We start from the raw sequence: 20,942 nt of genomic DNA, 5'->3' as shown, positions 1-20,942 counted from the left end.
GCAGTGTGAAATGGATGAATGAAGAGATCAAGCATGCAATATACAGAGAAAGAAGGCATTACAGAAAAAAACATAAGAGGAGTGGTAATAATCAATTCCATGATTAATACAAAGAACAGGCAAGGAGGGTGACTCAGTTGGGAAGGGCAGCAAAAGTTCAGTATGAGCTTCAGTTAGCTAATTACGCAAAAAAAAAATAAAATCCTAGGGAGTTCTTTCAATATGTAGCTAGCAAAAAAAAAAAAAAAAAAAAAGAGTGATTATGGTAGGATGGCACTGATTGGAGAAAATGGTATAAGGACAACTGCTGCAGAGGACATCATGGAGAGTTTGGGAGCAGGGGATGATGATGAGGAGGAGAGACTGGCTGTGAGTGAGGAAAAGATATATGGGAAATTAAGCAATCTTCATATTAATAATACTGCGGGACTTGATATCTCACCATGTATTTTTAAGGAATGTGCCAGGGAGTTGACATCTGCCTTGACATATTCATTTAATATGTGGGTCAAGTTCCAAAGGAGTGGAAGGAAGATAAGACTACTGCTTCATAAAGGATGTGAGAGAACTCAAGCATCAAATTATAGACCAACCTGTGTATCAGGTGTTGCAGTTTTAAAGTGTTGCAAAGGTTGGCAAGAATTAGGATCCAGAATTGGGTTGAAAACAATGGTATTATCTTTGATGGACAGCACAGATTTGCTATAGGGAGATAATGTTTTAGTAATCTACTTACTTATTACAATAAGGTGACCACAGCATTGGACATGGCAGATGGATACAGAGTAGTATACTTAGACTTTGCAAAAGGCATTTGATAGATTAACATATGATAAACTGATAGTAAAACTAGAGCAGACTGAGGTTGGATATTAGACTAGTGCATTGGATTAGTGACTACCATCAGGTAGCCATCAGCAAGTTGTGTATGGAGGAGCAATATCCCAGAAGAGGAAAGTCATTAGTGGTGTATTTCAGGGGTCTGTTGTAGGACCATTGCTGTTTAACCTATATATTAATGATATTGGGGAATATTTGATTTGGGATATACAGATGTTTGCAGATGATGCAAAATTGGGACGAATTTTGAGAAGGAGAGCAGATGTGACTTACAAAAAGACTGGAATAAACAGTAATGGCCCCAAAACAGACCTCTGGGGAACACCACTAGTGATTTTCCTCTTTCAGGATACATACACAACTTGCTGATGGCTACCTGATGGTAGTCACTAATCCAGTTTGCTTATATATTATTTTGTTTATATATTTGCTTATTGGTGAGTTGAGATGGTAAAAAATTGTGGCAATGGTCTTGAAGCAGTATGGTGTGCTGTTGACATTGACAGGAAGTGATGTTTAGTCAGATGTTGCAATGGGCTAGGAAATGTGGGGGATGCTGATGAAGAAATATACAGTATAAGCAAACTGGATTAGTGAACGGCAACCTTTCCTACCACACTTAGCTTTCTCTCTCTCTCTCTCTCTCTCTTGTTCCTTTACTTCTCATATCCAAAGTATCAATTATCTTTCTCATTTCTCATTTTGTTTTCCTCCTGAAAAACAGATCTTATGAATTCTCTCATTAATCACATCTCTAATAACAGAATCTCCATTCACTTCTATTCTCAAGTTATTTGTCACCTCTTTTTCTCTACTTTACTTAATTTTATCCTTTTGCACTCTTTCATTCTTTTACACCAAACGTCTAATATCACTGTGCATATTCCTTATTTCATTTCTCATTCTGAACAACTTGTTCTTGAAATCTTGAATTTCTCCAATTGCACTCTCCTTCATTCTCACAGTCTCGCTCCCTTTCATTCTGACATTCCTTTCTTTTGCTTCCATTTCCTCATTCCTAATTTTTTTCAGTTCCATCATCTAACTTACTTTTGTGTCTTCATTCATACACTCTTTCACAGTATTGTTCATTTTCATTCTGTTATTCACACAGTCTTTTCATATATGTTAACTTTCATTCCATCAGTCTGTTTCACATTTGCTGATAACTCCAACAAAATTGATCTTCACTGCATGCCATGCAGATTTTGTTTGTGCCACGAATTTTATCATTTAAAGCATGCTTCAAAATTCAGTTAAAATACATTAGTAACAAATCCACAAAGCCTTAGAGTCATGCAATTAAACTAAGCTATCATAAAGATTCAAATAGAATGCAATCAGTATTGCCAATTATTACATAAAACAAGAACATCTGAAGTCCAAAAACTTGCCTTCTTCAAGAGCTCTTCTTTCTTCTTCTTCCTTTTTTAATTTTTCTTTTTCTGCTTTAGTTAACTTTTTTTTCTTTTTTGGCTACAGAGTAAAAGTGAAAAAAAGTAGTAATCTTTCAAAGAGGGGAGGGAAGAAAAAAAAACATATATATATATATTTATAAAAATAAATTTAACTGACTAGAACCGAGAAAGTATAACAAAAACCTTTAATACATCACGACTAGTTTCATTGGTGCTCCGACTTCTTCAGGTGAGAAATAAAAAACATAAGATATAAAAATAACAAGGTAAAAAACATAGACTTTCCAGCTTAATAAAAAGCAGAATAGTAACAGTCATATTTGAATAGGTGACCGCGTGCTATTGTTGGCATGAGTTGAATGTGTGTGACAGCTAATTTTAGAGCACCAGTACTGGATTACTGCGCTATGGGAATCAGGCAAATTATAGCTTAGATTGTTGTTCAAATGTGAAGGGTCCAGAACTATTTCTTTTGATTCGATAATTCTTCTTTCGAATTCATCCTTGCATATATATATAAATTAGTAGTGTGTTCCCAGTCAACTTGATGTGGCTGTTCTTCAAGGTTAGAGTTTGCCGAGAAGAGGACGTGACTGGAAAGGGCGCTTGCTCGTGTTCTACTGTAAGAGATGTCACGTCTATGTTCCTCAAGACGAAGTGAAACAGATTTATCTGTCTGGCCAAAATAAGGTCGACCACAGTCGCACAAAACTTTATAAACACCAGGAAAATGCAGTTGGTTGTGTTTTGGTTTTGGTCAACTCAGAAAAGAACGAAGTTTTGGCAGAGCAGTATAGTCGGTCTTTATGTTGAATTTCTTCAAAATCTTAGCTAGTTTTGGGGTAAGAGAGCTGATAAATGGTAACTGTATATGAGTGATAGGGTTGGAATCATCTTCTTGTCGAGGATGTTGGCGTGGTCTCAAATGTTTAGTGATGTTACGAGACGAATATCCAATATTTAAGAAGGTGTTTTTCAGGAAGTTAAGCTCTGTTTGAAGGTCTTTTTCTGTGGAAGTGAGACATCTTGCTCGATGGGCGAGGGTGGAGACGATGCCCAGTTTCTGAGGTGGGAAGTGATGAGAAGAACCATGTAAATATCTATCAGTGTGGGTGGTTTTTCGAAAAATTGAAAATTTAAGACAGTCAGGTAATCTGTTGATCTTTAGATCCAAGAAGGGGAGAATGCCGTTAATCTCTAGTTCTGATGTGAATTTAATGTTCTGATGTTGGTAATTTAAACGGTTTAGAAAGTTTTGCAGTTCCTCTAAACTATGTCCCCAGATAAGGAAGACATCATCAATGTAGCATAACCACAGTTTAGGTTTCAAAGTAGCTGAGGAAATAGCTTTCTCTTCAAAATCTTCTAGAAAAATGTTAGCTAAGACATAGTTTAGAGGAACTGCAAAACTTTCTAAACCATTTAAATAACCAACATCAGAACATTAAATTCACATCAGAACTAGAGATTAACGGCATTCTCCACTTCTTGGATCAAAGATTAACAGATTACTGACTGTCTTAAATTTTCAATTTTTCAAAAAACAACCCACACTGATAGATATTTACACGGTTCTTCTCATTACTTCCCACCTCAGAAACTGGGCATCATTTCCACCCTCGCCCATCGAGCAAGATGTCTCACTTCCACAGAAGAAGACCTTCAAACAGAGCTTAACTTCCTGAAAAACACCTTCTTAAATAATGGATATTCGTCTCGTAACATCACTAAACGTTTGAGACCATGCCAGCATCCTCGACAAGAAGATGATTCCAACCCTATCACTCATATACAGTTACCATTTATCAGCTCTTTTACCCCAAAACTAGCTAAGATTTTGAAGAAATTCAACATAAAGACCAACTATACTACTCTGCCAAAACTTCGTTCTTTTCTGAGTCGACCAAAACCAAAACACAACCAAATGCATTTTCCTGGTGTTTATAAAGTTTTGTGCGACTGTGGTCGACCTTATTTTGGCCAGACAGATAAATCTGTTTCACTTCGTCTTGAGGAACATAGACGTGACATCTCTTACAGTAGAACATGAGCAAGCGCCCTTTCCAGTCATGTCCTTTTCTCGGCAAACTCTAACCTTGAAGAACAGCCACATCAAGTTGACTGGGAACACACTACTAATTTATATATATGTGTGCAAGGATGAATTCGAAAGAAGAATTATCGAATCAAAAGAAATAGTTCTGGACCCTTCACATTTGAACAACAATCTAAGCTACAATTTGCCTGATTCCCATAGCACAGTAATCCAGTACTGGTGCTCTAAAATTAGCTGTCGCACACATTCAACTCATGCCAACGATAGCACGTGGTCACCTATTCAAATATGACTGTTACTATTCTGCCTTTTATTAAGCTGGAAAGTCCATGTTTTTTACCTTGTTATTTTTATATCTTATGTTTTTTATTTCTCACCTGAAGAAGTCGGAGCACCGATGAAACTAGTCGTGATGTATTAAAGGTTTTTGTTATACTTTCTCAGGTTCTAGTCAGTTAAATATATTTTTATAAATGTATACATCCTGAGTAAATCCTAATTTCAATAATATATATATATATATATATATATATATATATATATATATATATATATACGAGTATATATATATATATATATATATATACTCGTATATATGAACAGTGTTAATACATATTATTAGTAACAGTACTATGAAAGAACCTCCATGGAGTAGAGTCCTTGTAGAAAGTCTCCTCTAAGACAGTCTATCATACTTATGTTAAAATGCTTCATTGTCTCTTATATTCACTACCCTCTCAGGTAATGATTCCTATCACCACTCATCATACAAAAAAACTAATAGCAGTAAGAATTCTTACCACTACTAGAAAGAGAAAAATGGCACCTATAAGTCAGTGTAAGTCAACAGCTGAGAAAATTTCATATGAGAGAATGTCAGAGTTACTTTATACATACATCAAAAAAAGTGAAAGAACTGTTGGTGGTGAAAATATCTGAAAAGAACAAGGATATTAGAGAATATCAGAAATGCAATAATAAACTGGACGTGTGAAGAATGAAAATAGTCATAATGGAGATAAGACAAAAAATAGGCAAAAATAATGGTAATAGGTGAGGGTACTGTGTAGCCAGTACAACAATACTTGGTAGAATCATTGCAGCAAAGAAAAGTGCTATTTTTTGGAATATTTTTGAAGAATTATATGAATTTCACCAGAAATTTATTTCATTGGTGATAGTGAGTATATAAAAAAAGAACTGAATTGTTCTTTTTTTATATGTAGAGAAGATATTCTTAATCTGTTGAAGACTGAATAAGTTAAAGATACCAAGAAATCATATTCTTGGTTTTATTCTTTGTCCAAGTGAAAGCAAACAAAGTTTGCACGTGAAGTAACTTCATGACTGGGCTACTTATATGTATCCAATAATGCAAGGCACATATCCTTACAACCAATATAATGCTATGCATTATGAGAAGTAGCCACTATCCAACCCAGTTTCAAGCTTTATTAAGGTATGTTTAAGTGTAGGGATACTTCTCCAAAATCTTTGAGTGATCTACCAGAGCACTATAAATCTCACTGAGTGACCCAAAAGGATCACTACTAAACTTGTTACTCCTGACATGAATCACTCCAGAACAGGAAACTCACCAGTGATTTCACCCAGTGACAAGCAAAAACCAGGCACCGAGTAGAACCCCTCTACTCCCCAGGAAGTAAGCAAACCCAATGACAAGCATTAGTAACATTAATAAATGTCATCAGCAGGATCCAGACCAAGAAGAGATACCAAGCTTGAAGTAATGCAAAAGGCATATATTTCCCATATACAAGTAGTCAAAAGTTGTCACAACTTATTACTAAAATACTCTGGATTAGAGCTAGTTGTTGAAAGTTTTCCCACTTGGTTGTACTATAAGTTAAGATGCCAAGAAATTATAGTCTTGGTTTCATCCTTTATCCAAGTAAGCAAACAAAGTTTAGGCATGAAGTAACTTCATGACTGGGTCTTGTATATAGAGGCTAATGACTTCATACCAATTTCCTTAGTATCCCATAATGCTAGGCACATATCCTTACAGACATGTATTATGCTATGCATTGTGGGAAAGGTCACTCACTACCCAGACCGGTTTAGACCTTTATTGAGGTTTTCAGTTGTAGTCAGTTTGCTTACACATTCAGTTTCTGCCTTATGACTCTTCTTCAGATACTTTCATGGACAGTGCTCTGCTGAATTGGCCACTATTATTCCTCCACTCTCCTCCAAAATCATTAAAACGAGAGTACTGCTAACCTTTTACAATCCACCATAAAACTCACCGAACCAACTTCACTGCCTCCTCTTTTATTTCGTCTACTTCTGCCCTTGCAAACAGTCTCCCCCACTCTGCCTTATCCAAAGATTACAACCCTCAGCTGCTCAAACAGAATAACAGACTCCTCCTTTCTTCTAATCCTCTGCCCACACATGGCACTAGTGTGACCTTTCGTGTGTGGACCACATATAAAAAAAGACAAACAAGAAGCCATATGGAAACTTATGCTATGCCATAATATCAGGTTTTTGTTTCTAAAAGAAACATACTTCTGCAGATATAAAGATATAAAAACTTTAACAGATAGATATCCACTTCTTTCTTATTGGAACTTTGGAAGATTTACCAGGGCTGGAGTGGGATTTCTTATTCTTGTACCCCCCACCACCACCACCTCCTTGGATCATTCTGTAATATCCAAAGGGATGCAGAAAGGAAAATCTTGACAGTAGACTGGAAATACTATGGATGTGTAATAAGGTTTATAAATGTTTATGCTCATCCAATGGAACAGTTAGACAAAAATTCTTCCAGGAATTGCAGCCGTATTTATATAGTGCCGACTACATCACAGTAGCTGGAAACTGAAATCGTACTGAAAACTCAACATTAAACAAAATAGAAGCAGACCCCACGAGTGGAAAAGTGGGATATGCATAGTTAAAAATATGTTTCGATCCTCCACCAAATTTTCCATTGATCTTTTCAACCAAATTCCAGACCCTCTGTTAAACTGGAATATGCGGTTAAAATTCAAGCAAAACAGAATATGATTGAGTGGGGAAAGGAATAGGCATTTCTCAAAAGAAAAAAGCTGAAAGACCTGTATAGAGAAGCTGGTTCATAGCAAACCAATGCAATGGTATATAATGTAGCAACATCATTAGAAAATTAACATAAGACATAGAAGTGGAAAGGTAGAAACAAGTAGTAGAAAAAAAAATTTTAATTTTTAAAATGTTTAAATATGTTTTGAAGAAATGTTTAAAAAATGCAGCAACTTTATTAGAAACATTAACATAGACATAGAAGTGGAAAGGTAGAAACAAGTAGTAGAAAGAAATTTTAAAATAAGAATACAGCAGCCCTTAGCATATTGCCCTTCAGCTGCATTCTTCAATAGACAATTCACTAAATTCTGCAAAGAAATAACTATCACTCAAATCTGTGTTGATGGTGTAGACATGTTCACTACTCAAAACATCCTTGATTCCTTTCAAAAACTACAAAAATCTGTTTGAAGACAATATTAATGTTTTTTACTCTTGTCAGGAAACACACCAAATGAATTTGTACCAAGCCATACTATCCTCATTTGAAAATCTAATAGAGATCACACTTTAATCAGCAGCTGGAGACCTATTTCTCTATCTAATACTGACTACAAGATATTTTTCTGCATGATCAATAACAGGCTCAAAGTGGCAATTGGATATATAATTAAAAGCACAGAGGTGTTTTTAGTATTTTGGGAAAATTCAGTAAGATCAGTGGATTAACTGCTGATGCAGACAAAGCAAAATTAAAAGTTTTTGGAAAGTGGGATCTTGGAGGCATTCCTTTTGGACTAACCCCTAAGAGAGAGAGAACCTCTCACTATCCTTGGAATTCCCTTATCCACTTACACATTATTACCAGTTCAAGAACTTATATACATTAAAACCTTAAAAGACTGAAAAATCTTCTAAAGCCATAATACTTAAAACTATAATCTTTCCTGCTCAGTTGTATAATAAATATTACAGACATTACAGAAGCTGAAAATAAGCAATTATACAGTAAGCCTGTACAATTTTTTTTTTTAGTCCAGCTGATACCAAGAAGTTAAAAAGGAATTTCTTCAACGATTAAAGAAGCATGGAGACTTTGGGCTTCCAGTCTTAAAATTCTACTATTTAAGCAGTACAGTAACGAGAGTATGAAGTGCCTGTGGCAAGTGTCTAACTTGTGCATCTCCTAACTGAAAAATGACAAAAATTTTGAAAAATTTAAATGTAACAAGTTAAATTTTACTAAATGCAATATGTTAAGTACTTACTATTAACCCCATCAAAATGAGTCGCAGTGTGTTGCAGAATTTCTGTATCTAAAGCGGCGTATTGCCAAAATTTAAAAATACAATATAAAATAGCAGTCCGTTATATCTATTTTTTTATTTTTATTTTTTACATTTTGATGCGCCCGTGGTGGGTGCCTCTTTCACCACGCCCTCGTTCGGCACTGTTTTTAAGCAATATAGCTTCAAAAATCCATAAAATGTGGCAGACCAATCACATATGTGCAGACCTTCTCTGGTACTACCAGGGTTTTCATCTTCCCCTGTTTAGCATAAATGATTATAAAGGTCCAAAGGCTGAGATTGTTCATGAATACTACAATATTCTGTGCTTAATTCTAAGATAGCTACAAACTTTGGCATTGATATTCTTTCCATTAAAAAAAGTAAAATTTGGTATAAATAAATCTTTAACCTCTTTTGCCACGAACTTCCATAGTTGGGTACTTACAACAACATGTTGTTTCATAACTTACTGAGGTTCCAAGGCAACCCTAACAGGGTGGATCTTGCTTGGAGAATTGCATACGGTCGCCTTCCAGTCAATACCATCAAACAGAGGTACTTTAACATTAGAGATCCAGTCTGATATCTGTTACCAATTAGAAACAGTAGAATATGCATTCTATAGCTACTCTCTTGGCCTGCATATTTGGAATAGACTATTGTAATGTTTTGAGGCATTCCATTACTTACAACAGAACAAGTTCTTATTTTGCAGTACTCACTACCTATCGGCAATGGCAAGAGAATTTCGATTTTTCATAATTAATGAATCAAAATACCATTCATGGAAGGTTAGGAAGAAACATGGATTTGAAAACCAGCAATATGACAATAAAAAGATGTTGAGCAGCAATTATTATTATTATGTGACACCTCCAGCAAGAGACCATTCCTGGAAGCTGTATAAGGAAGGTGTTATCAAGGGAATGAGCAGTAGATTCTTTGCATGGAGATTGATTGGTGAGTGGAATGTACTGCCTGAAAGTGTGGTGAGTGAAGAAACTATGAATAAGTTTAAGGCATGGTTTGATGATATTTTTTGAATGAGAGAGCATGAACCTCCTACGATGAGTTACTTTCATGTCATGGACAGATGTTAATAATAATAATAATGATGATAATAACAGTTATTAAACTAGTGGTGGTGGGAGGTTTACACTAGAGTCAAGAATGAGTAAACTGTAGAGGATTAAACTGAATGTTTGAGTAAATTTCTGACTTACATACAGTGTGTGTGTGCAAGAGAGAGACAAAGGTAGAAGAAGTTGATTAGATAAAATAAAAGAGGTGTCAAAGGATACTGCCCCACCATAAACAACTCTCTGATATCTATCAGACAGCCATTTCTGAATCCAGTTGACAAACCCGACATCTAAACCCATGTGCTGCAAATTAAATATCAGTTTATCATGTGGCACCCTGTCAAATGCCTTTGCAAAATCTAAAAAAATTGCAGTGTATGGCTTTCCCTCATCAACTACTGTTGTCACTATTATAAAAGGCAATCATATTACTAAAGCAAGAGAGCCCCTTAACAAATCCATGTTGACTCTCACAGATAACATTACCCTCATCTGCGCAATGCTATATATGGTCCCTCACTAATTTCTCCAAGATCTTAACAACTATTGATGAAACACAAACTGACCTATAGTTAGATAAATCTGGTCTACTACTGCCCTTATGCAACGGCACTATCTTACTTTCCTTCCATTCCCTGGGCACCTTTCCTGCAGCCAAACTTTCACTGAAAAGCCAGGTCAAAGGCGCTGTCAGTTCTTTAGCACATTCTCTCAAAACCCGTGGTGAAATACCATCCAGTCCCTCTGCTTTACTGACATCCAGAGTACTCAGTACTTGGAAGACACTCTCCTCCTGCACTTCTAAACCTCGAACCTGCCCTATAACTCTAGTATTAAAACTTACTCCTCCAGGATGAAATACTCCAATAAAGTGTTCATTGAATAATTCCACTATGTCCTCTGCATCAGTCACTCTATTCCCATTTTTATCCCACAATGTCATTCTTCCACAATCATTTCTCCTCCTACTGGCCACATAGCTAAAAAATTCCCTAGGATTTTCTTTGGATCTTAGGGCCAATCTCTTCTCATATTCCAGTTTCGCCTTCCTTACTAGTCACTCTCCTGGCCCGTGTCTTATATTCTTCATGCATCTTCTCTTCACCTGTCTCCTTATATCTCTTCCATACTCTCTTTTTCGCAGCATGAAGTTCCTGTTTAATATTGTTTGTCACCCACTTTACTCCAAATTGTGTCCTCTTCTTCACTCATGGAATACAGCTTACTATTGCTACTAACAAATATTCCTTCACAATTTCCCAAGAACTAATGATATCCGGTCCTTCCAATTCCTCCCTACATGAAACTTCCTCAAGTTGATGTCTAAGACTATTATAATCACCTGTCTTATAATTCCACATAAGTTCCCGTCTCTTTGATACTCCTGCATGTCTATTCATCTTCCAAGTCAAAACCATATGGTCACTCTCTCCAACTGGTGGGAGAGATGTCATCTCAGTTATTATCAACTCTTCTGATGTTATGACCAAATCCAAAACTCTTGAACCTCTTCTTCCCTCTATTACATGTTGCCTAAGACATTTGTCCCTCAAGAATTCTAGAAATTCCATTCCCTTATTGTTACATGCATCTTCCTCTCCCCAACACCCCACTAAATATCCTGTCTTGCCCACCTCTACCTCACACCATATGCTTTCAAAATCATTAATGTCACTGCCTTCCAAAGCCTACACTCTTAGAGGACATAATTCGTCACTTATCATAAGCAGTACTCCACCACCACGCTTTCCCTTCCTATCCTGCTGAAAAATGCTGTACCCAGCTATTTCTATTCTTGTTATCATATCCTCTTCTGTCAACCCCATCTCAGTGATCCCAATAATCTTTTGCCAGGCTGATGCTATCAGTGCCACCAATTCCTCTCCTTTATTCCGGATACTCCTGGCATTAGTATAAAGCATAAAAATGTGATTGTTTCTACCCAGCATTATCCCCTCTAGACTCCACTGGGCTCAGCATTACCTGATGTCGTCCCCATTCTCATAAGTACCCATTCCCACAAGAGGCCACCCCTGCTACTACCATCCATTCACTCTGGGACACACTGACTCGTTCAGAACAGCAACTCTCCAGATGCCTATGTCCTTCCTCATTCAAGTATGGAAGAAATGAACAGGAATCAGATAAAAAATGGTACACAGAAATGGCTTAGTAGATGTGAAAAGGGAGGTCAAAAGGATTTGACCTTTTTCTCATCTTTTTTATAGCAGATGAAGAATAATAGCGTAGTTGTGAAAGTAATTTGTCTGTTGCCCACGTATAACAATGGCAAATTGAGAAGGCAAGCAGCTAAGATATGTGTGACAAAAAATGTGAAATCTACGAATGTCTGAACTCCTTTTGTCTGAACTCGGCAACTACTTTTGCTTCTTGGACAACACTTTCCCACAAGGCACGTAAGTGTTGTATATCTCTGGTACTAATTCTCTTATAAGTGCGGACTCAACCTCAAGAGATATTCCTTTACTTTGTATGATAATGTTCTTATTGTCAATATTTGCTAATATTTTGTGCCAAAACATTGTCATTAGCATATCTTTATAAGATCTGAAATATTTTTTCAAGCCTTTAATTGTGTTCAGTGGTGAAGGAGTTAATTCTGTGTCCATCTCTCCAAGAATGACGCAAGTACCCCAGGATAATGTTTAACAATTGAGCGCACAGCTTGAATTCTTTCACTCCACCTTGTTTCTGAAAGACTTTAAAGAGATAGTAGTATGTGTTTTTTTCAGTGCTTCCCAGCATGCAGGACTGTAAGCGAAGAAAGAGTAGAAGCTCTCTATATTCCCAAAAAACATTATAACATCTGGGTTGATTTTGGTAGCATTGACTCCTACGCAATTTAGTGAATGTGCTCTGCAGGGAGAGAATAAGGCACATTTATTCTTTTGTAAAATGAGAGTTTTTAAGCAGCTTATTTTTCCATGCATATTTGCGCTACTGTCGTAGCCTTGTGAATGACAATCTTCGAGAGATATACTATTTTTTTCCAGAGTTGCAAATATTTCTTCACTTATTTTTTTCTCCACTTTTTCCAGTAAAGTTCATGAATTCAATGAAACATTCCTTGCTTTCAAATTCACTTGAGTCTTGGTTTTGTGATATGTATCTGAGAATTAGGATGTTTTGTTCATTGTGGGAGATATCTGATGTTGCGTCTACTATTATTCAGTAGAAAATTGTGTCTCTTCTTTGGTCTAGAATAGTTTGGAGAACTTTGCCCGCACAAAGGCCAATAAACTCATTTTGCAAATTCCATGACAAGTAATGTGCATATCCTTTCATACTTTTACCTTCCATCTGATTTTGTTGAACTTTGCCGAGATGTTGTCATGTCACTTCGTCATACTTTCCAATTAATTCTAATATACCTAAGAAATTCCCATTATGAACATCTCCAATCTTCGTGTTCTCTCCTTGAAATGCTAAACCTCTGGACAATAAAAATAATGTTACGTCTATAATCCGTTGCAGAAGTGCTCTCCACTTATTTGTGGAGAGCACTTCTGCAACGAATGTTGAAGAATTAAGATCTCTTGGCAATTCCTTATAAATCTTTTGGAATTCTTGAAAGCTGATAGTTCGTATTATCTCTTGCCACATTTTGTTAAATTACTCTGGGCCAAGTACTAGGATCATCATATTTTATATCAGATTTTTCAACAGGGCCTGCAAATGAAGCATCAACTGTATCATATTCTTCCATAGTCACTCCTTCCGCAGGTTTTTCACTTGCGCCCTTTTCTTCAGTTGCAAGAGGTTCAAATGTAACAGTCGCTTGACTTTCGACTGCCTTATGAGTTTCAATTTGACACTGATATTCTGCTTAGATTTCAATGTCACAAACATTATCACCACCTTCACTATGATCAGTATTGGGAACTAAGTCCTTTTTGTTTTCAGATTTGAAAAATTTGGTTATGAATTGACGACCTCGCTATGCTTTCGATTCTCTCTTGGATTTAAGTTTCCTCTTCTGAGCTCCGGACTTATGTTTGTACTTTGAATCAGACATTGGGATTTTATTTATTTTAACTAGAACGTCTTTACTTGCTTGAGAGCAATTTATTTAAATATTTTTAATATCTCAAATTTGTATAATCTGAAAAGAAATAATAATTCAGTTTGTTTCATACAAAAAAAAAAATCATAACTAAAAAAGCTTTATATTTTCTTTTACTTACTAACTAGCAAAATTTTAATTCAAGTAACACAAATTCTTATCAAATAAAGAATTTTGTAAAAAAATTTTCAGTTTCTTGAGATCAACTTAACCAACTAAAACTATCAAATAAAGGTTTCTCTTTTACGAATAAAATAAAATTCTCTCAGCATCCATAGCATATGCACTGTAGGCGCTGGTAGGGTAGTGTGCCGGTAATGTTGGCGCAGCGTCAGCATTGAAATGACGGTGTGCATAGAAATGAGACTGACGAACGAAAACTAAATTAAATCTTTTCGACTGGGAAGTTTAGAAGAGTAACCAAAGTCTGAAAAGATGGATAATAGGTTGGAAACAATTAAAAACGCTAGTAGCCCCTCTCGGCACATATTCATTCATATTTTATAAAGTTTATTTTTGTCTTTTGTTAGTCTCACTTAACTGGCCAACCCGACACGATGGGCCCCCTAATTCCGGGCACCCAGGCTAGAGCCCTGTCATCCCTCCCCCTTGTGGGGGCTATGACATATATATATATATATATATATATGTGTGTGTGTGTGTGTGTGATCATAGGCTTTTACTCGGTTGTTGTGATACATTTTAAAACATAGATTTAATGCCTTAAAAAACTGAGATAACTTATAAAGATTTTAATGAGAATAATACAACTAGTTTCGGCTTATAACAGCCTTCCTCAGGTATTCATAAAGGAAATGAATAGTAATAAACATTGAAGTATCTAAAAAAAAACTGGAAATTACAAGTAAAAATTGCCACACATAATTGATACATAAAAAACGTATTTTTTCAAGTTATTCTAACAGGCGTGCCATTGTTTATTGCAAGTGTGCATGCAGGCTCACATGAACGCCAATATTGAATAACTGCAGCATGGCTATCTGGGATGTTATAACTCATATTGTTGTTTAAGTGGACAGGGTTCAGCAGGATTTCCCTTGATTCTACAATTTTTCTCTCAAACTCATCATCACAGCAAAAAATATTTTCTGATCTATTCCAGCAAACGGAGTGGCTTTGTTGATCATCATTAGGATTATTTGAAAAAAGAACATGACTGGATAACACAGTTGCATGCGATCTTTTGTAAGAGATGTCTCTCCTATGCTCTTCTATACGTTGTTCAATAGATTTGTTAGTTTGTCCAAAATAAGGGATATTGCAATCGCACCATAATTTATATACACCTGGATATTTTAGATTGTGATGAGTAGGCTTTGGATGGCTGGTTACAGAACGGATTTTAGGAAGTGTGGTGAAGAACATCCTGATATTGTATTTTTTAAGGACTTTAGCTAATTTTTTAGAGACTGTGCTAATGTATGGAATGGAGATGCTACCTTTAAAATTAATAGTTTCTGTTGTGCACTGCCTAGGAGGATCCAGAAGAGATTTCTGGATCCTCCTAGGCAGGATGGGATACTTTGCACTAACTAGTAAAACCTACTAATTTAGATGGAATAATGGAAATGGAACAAAGTAAGACTATTCACAAAATAAGAATACACAAACTTCATTTATTATAACATAAAATAGCATACAAAATTGTTGCAATTGCTTTTTTTAAGACAAATTGGAAATGAAAATATAAAAAATTGAAAAATTTAGAATTCACATGTAAAAATTAATGCAAAATTAATTTTGAATTAATTTTTAGTAAGTTCTAAAAATCAGATACATAAACTGTGGCAAAAAAAATAAAAAAATCATTGGAATTAAAAACTTTAGGCTCAGGGATTCCAAATGTTTTCCAATTCTGGGACAGAAAACATACCTCTATGAGTTATCATTTTTGGGGATTTAATAGGACAAATTATGTCCTCTAAAGGATAAAATATTTCATCTTTTGGTGTAGGCCATTTCCAGGACTTGACAGATTTCTGCATTGCGCTTATTTTTGCTTCTTCCTTATTTATTTCGGAAATTTTCCCCTGAAAATATTCGCCTTCATACATGAACATAACGTATTGCCCAACTGATGAAACAAAATTATTTTTTTCTACCTCTTTTAACTTTGTTGAAGAAGTTGCTATTTCCTCATCATCATCAGCTATGGAAGCAAGCTCTTTTTCACAGTAATTTTCCATTTGTAAACTCAAAACACAGGTGGAGCAAAGTATCCCCAGAAAATTAAAATTTGGAGTAAATTAATGTTCTATAAAGTCAAGAAATGTTAATAAAATAAGAAAAAACTTAGATATTATAAAACTAGAGGAATTAAGTAAAAGAATTATATATGCCTTACCTTAAAAAAAATGGTAATAAATTGCTGAGGCAAGCAAATTTTTCTAGTTAACCAAATGCACAATTCTGCTATGTTTGAGAATTAGAGCACCTGTAGAAGCTAACATGAGCAGGGAGAATATGGTATAGCAGTGTTGCCAATACTAATACAATACTTAAAAAAAAAAAATGGCTACATCATTTCAAATACTAAATATGTTTCCAGAGTCAATTGAAAATATTTTGCCAATTGGAGCAAAGTTTGACCTCCAAAGTAACCCCATCTTATGGTACAGGATATTCAAAGGGAACATAATGGGAGTAGAAATTTTGCTAATGATAGCAGAACTGAAGCCATAAAGAATAGAAGTACATCAGGAGAATAGGGATGCAGAGGTCAGTTCTGGTAGGGGCATGCATGTGGTAAGAGTGACAGTAAGAAAGAAATGATGGAAAATGAAGAAATGACCAGATGATAATGGAAGAGATAACACACTTAAGTGGAGTCCTAAGCTGAATGAAATGTGAGACTGAATGATTGGGAGAAATGCCTGGTGTGTGTGGTATGACAGAAATGAAAGATGCAAGGAGAAAGAAAGCAGAATATGCAACAATGAAGGGGAGAGAATAAGGATCATATTTTGTGTAGTGATTCCACGATAAGAGAAGTGCTTGAGGAGATTGTATTGAAATCATGCCCTGAAGTAAAATTAAGGATGCAAACAATGATGAAGGTGAAAGAAATTATTATTTTGGCTGAAAATGAAATAGCATTGAATTAGGAATAGCTACCTAATAATGCATTGGACCCCCCCCCCCTCTGACCCTGATAATGGCTACCATACGACGAGGCAAGGACTCCACAAGCTTGCAAAAATGTTTCACAGGTATAGTGACCTATGCATCCTTCAGAGGTGTCCACAATTTGCTCAAGTTCAGTGTGATGGGACACGGGCCCAAACACTCTGCTCGATGGTGTCCTAAAGATTTTAGATGGGATTTAAATCAGGACCTATAGGTAGCCACTTCATTATTTCAAAGTCAACAGAATGCTCCTGGAACCAAGCAGTAGCCTGCCTGGACCTGTGAAATGAAAAGTGGTCTTGCCAATAGATGCCATCTCCATTGGAATGCATGATGGACATAAATGGGTGTAAATGATTGGCTATGAGTTCAATGTACCTGGATGCACTGAGTCAGTACACATACCAATAGTCCCAAAGACATTCAACTGAAGACACCCCAGGCCCACCGCCAGCTTGTACAGTTCCAACTCGACATGCAGGATCCATGGCTTCATGGGGTTGGCGACATATCCTCGGTCTCCCATCAGCACTGTGAAGTTTAAACCATGATTCATCATTCCAGACTACACATCACCAATTTTCAATCATCTGGTTTTGATGTTCTTTTAGCCCAGGCAAGGCATTCAGTCCAGTGTTGTGCTGTTAGAAGTGGGATTTGTAGGTCAGCAGCTCCCGAAGCCAAGATAGTGAAGTCAACATTGTACAGTCCCGCACTGACTTTCTGGCTGGAATCATCATCCAGATGGGAGATGATTTGAGATAATGTCTGGCCCCTATTGAGTCAGATGGTGAATCCCACAATCATTCAACGCTGATTACCCTTTGCATTTTGTCCAGGTGCTTATTTTTTTCCAGAATTTTCATATTCCTGGAACACTCTTGAAGTTATCATACGAGAAAATCTAAGTTCACTGACAATTTCAGAGATCGAGTGACCCATCTCTCGGGCAGCTACGATCTGCCCTCTATCAAATGCATCTAATCCTGCATCTTTCCCATTACACTCTCACGATGAATGCTTGGGGAAGCCAACATTGACAGCTAAGTATAACCACAGTTTTGGCCATGCATGCACAAAATGCGGGCACTGCGGTACAGAATTTGTACAGCATCTCCTATCCCTAATTCAATGGTCCTTCAGTGTACAAGCAACTAAGAAGAGTAAGAAAGTAAAAGTTGTGAGTTTGCACAGTATGATAGAGATAAGCTGAGATAAAGAGCTATTATCATGAGTGAGTCAGTGGGCAGGTTGTGTAGGAGGAATGGTGTAGAGTTTCTGGATGTGTGGAGTAAATCTGATGGAAGGAAGGACTTATATAAGGTTGATAATATGCATTTGAATGGATTCAAAGTTAGCTGTCTTCAGAAAGCATTGTTTAGTGAGAGTAGAAGTACTGAGTCAGGGAAATTAGAGTATTCTAGTTTCCCAGACAGAGGTGAGTGACAGTGCAATCATTCTAGAGGCCAGTGAATGGGAGAAGACTACAATCAGGTTCTTGACTTTAGTGGGATAATCAACACCTGGTATGAGGAATGCTATAAGATGAAGGGGATACTGCAGCTTATGTACACTAATGCGAGAAGTATTTGGAATAACAGAGAGGAGTTTTGGGCATTGGTTACCTCAACTTGGCCAAAGCTTATAGTCATTAGTAAGACTTGGAGTACTGTTGATGATAGCTAATGAGTTGCAGCCAAAGAAAGTAGTATATCAAGAAGATAGACGTGAATAATAGTTCATTTGAGGTGGTCTAGTGTGAAATAGTGACCAATGCAACCAAATATACAGTTGGTTGCTGTTATAGGTCGGGGGGACGGGTTCAAGGGATGATATTGAATTCATGCATCAGCAAATTAGTGCAATGAGTGCAGGGTTAGTGATTATCATGGGGGATTTTAATTATGGTGATATCAATTCTATCTATCCCAACAGTTTTAACAGGCCTTTAAGGACCACAATCTTCCAAGCAGCTTGGATTTCGTAACTGAAATACAAGGATAAGATGGTCAGCCTTATGCCTCTAAGTATTCCTGACTGTATCGCTGTGTGTTCACGGGCCGGTTTGCCTCCTTGCGGGATGAAAAACCCCAGATAAACTGGCGGAAAAAATCCTGCTGTCCACACCCAAGACTGGCCAACTTGGCTATGGCTGAGGAAGATCCTTAAGCTCCTCACATTGTCGAGGGGAATTGAACCTAAGACACTCCTTCCTCAGGCATATGGTTGCAAAGCACAAAGCCACTAGGCTAACTGTGTGGACGTGATATCAATTGGAAGGAGGAAATATCATGTGGCAAAAAGGAAATGGATTCATACACCTTCTAAAAGATAATTACTAGAAACAGCACATAACTGAAGGGACTCGTGGTGTGAGAGTGTTGGACCTGGTCATTGGTTCAGAGGACATATACATAAGTAAGGTGTCCTTGTTCCCTCCAATTGGTGAGAGCGATCATGTGGTATTGACTTGGGAGGTTGCAAAATCTGTGGATTTCTCTCTTAAGAAGGGGGTATATATATGGAACCACAGGTTAGGTAATTATAACAAGCTTCAGAGTGAGTTTACAGCTGTCCCATGGCAGAACAAATTGCAGGGGAAAGATGTTAGCAGTGCATGGGATAAAATCAGCGGGTATCTGAGGAAAGCAATATTAGATTGTGTCTACATGGTCAGGAAGTCAAACGAGACAGGCGTTAGATGGATGAGCAGTAGTATCAAGCTTGATCTGCAAAAAAAGAAAATGTTATGGAGAATTTACAATGAGAAAGGCGATCAGTACACCCATGAGCAGTACAAGGCTCAAGCTAGGAAGTTCCAGCATAGTAAGAAAAATCTAAATAAGATTATGAGAAGACATTAGCCAAGGAGATCAAGGATAATTCCAAAGAGTTCTTCCGCTATGTGGCAAATAAAAGGAAGAATGACTTTGGAAGGACAACCTTAGTGGGTGCTGATGGTATTGAGGTGACCAATTCAGATGTAATAGTAGAGTTACTGAGTGATCACTTTTCAAAAGTCTATCACCCAAGTGAGGATATCTCTGTACCTGTAGCAATAACTAATGTGGGAATTGAAGTTAATAAATCAGCGGTACTTAGTATATTGCAGAATTTAAATGCAACAACTGCTGTAGGTTTAGATGAATATTAGCTCGGGTGTTGCGTGAATGTGCAAAGGAATTGTCACTGCCTCTTCCTTGGTTATTTAATTTAAGTGTGAACTTCGGTATAATCCCTAGGGAGTGGAAGGAAGATCCTTAAGGAAGGAAGGAAGATCTAAAACTGCAGTAGTTAATTACAGACCAATCACCATTGATTGTATTGGAAAAGTTGGCTAAAGACAAAATTCAAGAATGGGTGGATCAGGATATGATACTTTATAGAGGCCAACATGGTTCTGTAAAAGGTAGATCCTGCCTTAACAATCTATTAACTTTTTCATAATAGATTGACATCTGAGTTGGACAAAGGAACTGGCTACACAGTGGTACTTCTGGATTTTGCTAAGGCTTTTGATAGGATACCCCATGGAATACTGATGTGTAAATTAGAGCCGATGGGGATGGATACTAAACTGGTGATATGGATAAGAGAATGAGTCAGGGAGAGATACCAGAAAGTGGTGTATGGAGGAGCAGAGTCCAGGATGGGGCAGGTGACCAGTGGTATGCCTCAGGGTTCTGTGCTTGAGCTGTTATTGTTTAATTTGTACATAAATGATATAGGAAATGGCTTGAAAGGAGATATTCAGTCGTTTGTTGACGATGCAAAGTTGGGTAGTGCAATAAAAATTCAAGCCAATGTTGAGAGTTTACCAGATGATTTAAATAAGTGGCAAAATGGGCAAAACATAATGGATGTCAGTTCAATGTGAAAAAGTGTGAATTTATGCATTTTGGGAATAAAAGATTACCAGCTGTGTATACTGCTGGTAATCTTTTTTTTGATAGAATGGTAATCCAAGAGATTGATGAGGCTTGGGAC

At 36.7% G+C, this 20,942-nt stretch overlaps 1 protein-coding gene across 5 annotated transcripts in view; it reads right to left on the bottom strand.

Annotated features, from left to right (window-relative positions):
- LOC150092840 (dynein axonemal intermediate chain 7-like) overlaps positions 1 to 20,942 on the bottom strand; it is a 497,248-nt gene that overhangs the window by 461,947 nt on the left and 14,359 nt on the right. For all 5 annotated transcript variants that reach the window (XM_090414468.1, XM_090414470.1, XM_090414471.1 and 2 more), the window contains exon 2: positions 2,235 to 2,316. In XM_090414468.1, the coding sequence (XP_090270594.1) occupies positions 2,235 to 2,316 (82 nt within the window). The remainder of the gene's footprint in view (positions 1 to 2,234; positions 2,317 to 20,942) is intronic.

This window comes from Typopeltis vanoorti, chromosome 25 (assembly GCF_054136105.1).
Source record: "Typopeltis vanoorti isolate ZY-2024b chromosome 25, IOZ_Tvanoo_1.0, whole genome shotgun sequence".
Classification (NCBI taxonomy): domain Eukaryota; kingdom Metazoa; phylum Arthropoda; class Arachnida; order Uropygi; family Thelyphonidae; genus Typopeltis; species Typopeltis vanoorti.
This window is presented reverse-complemented; position numbering and strand designations above follow the sequence as displayed.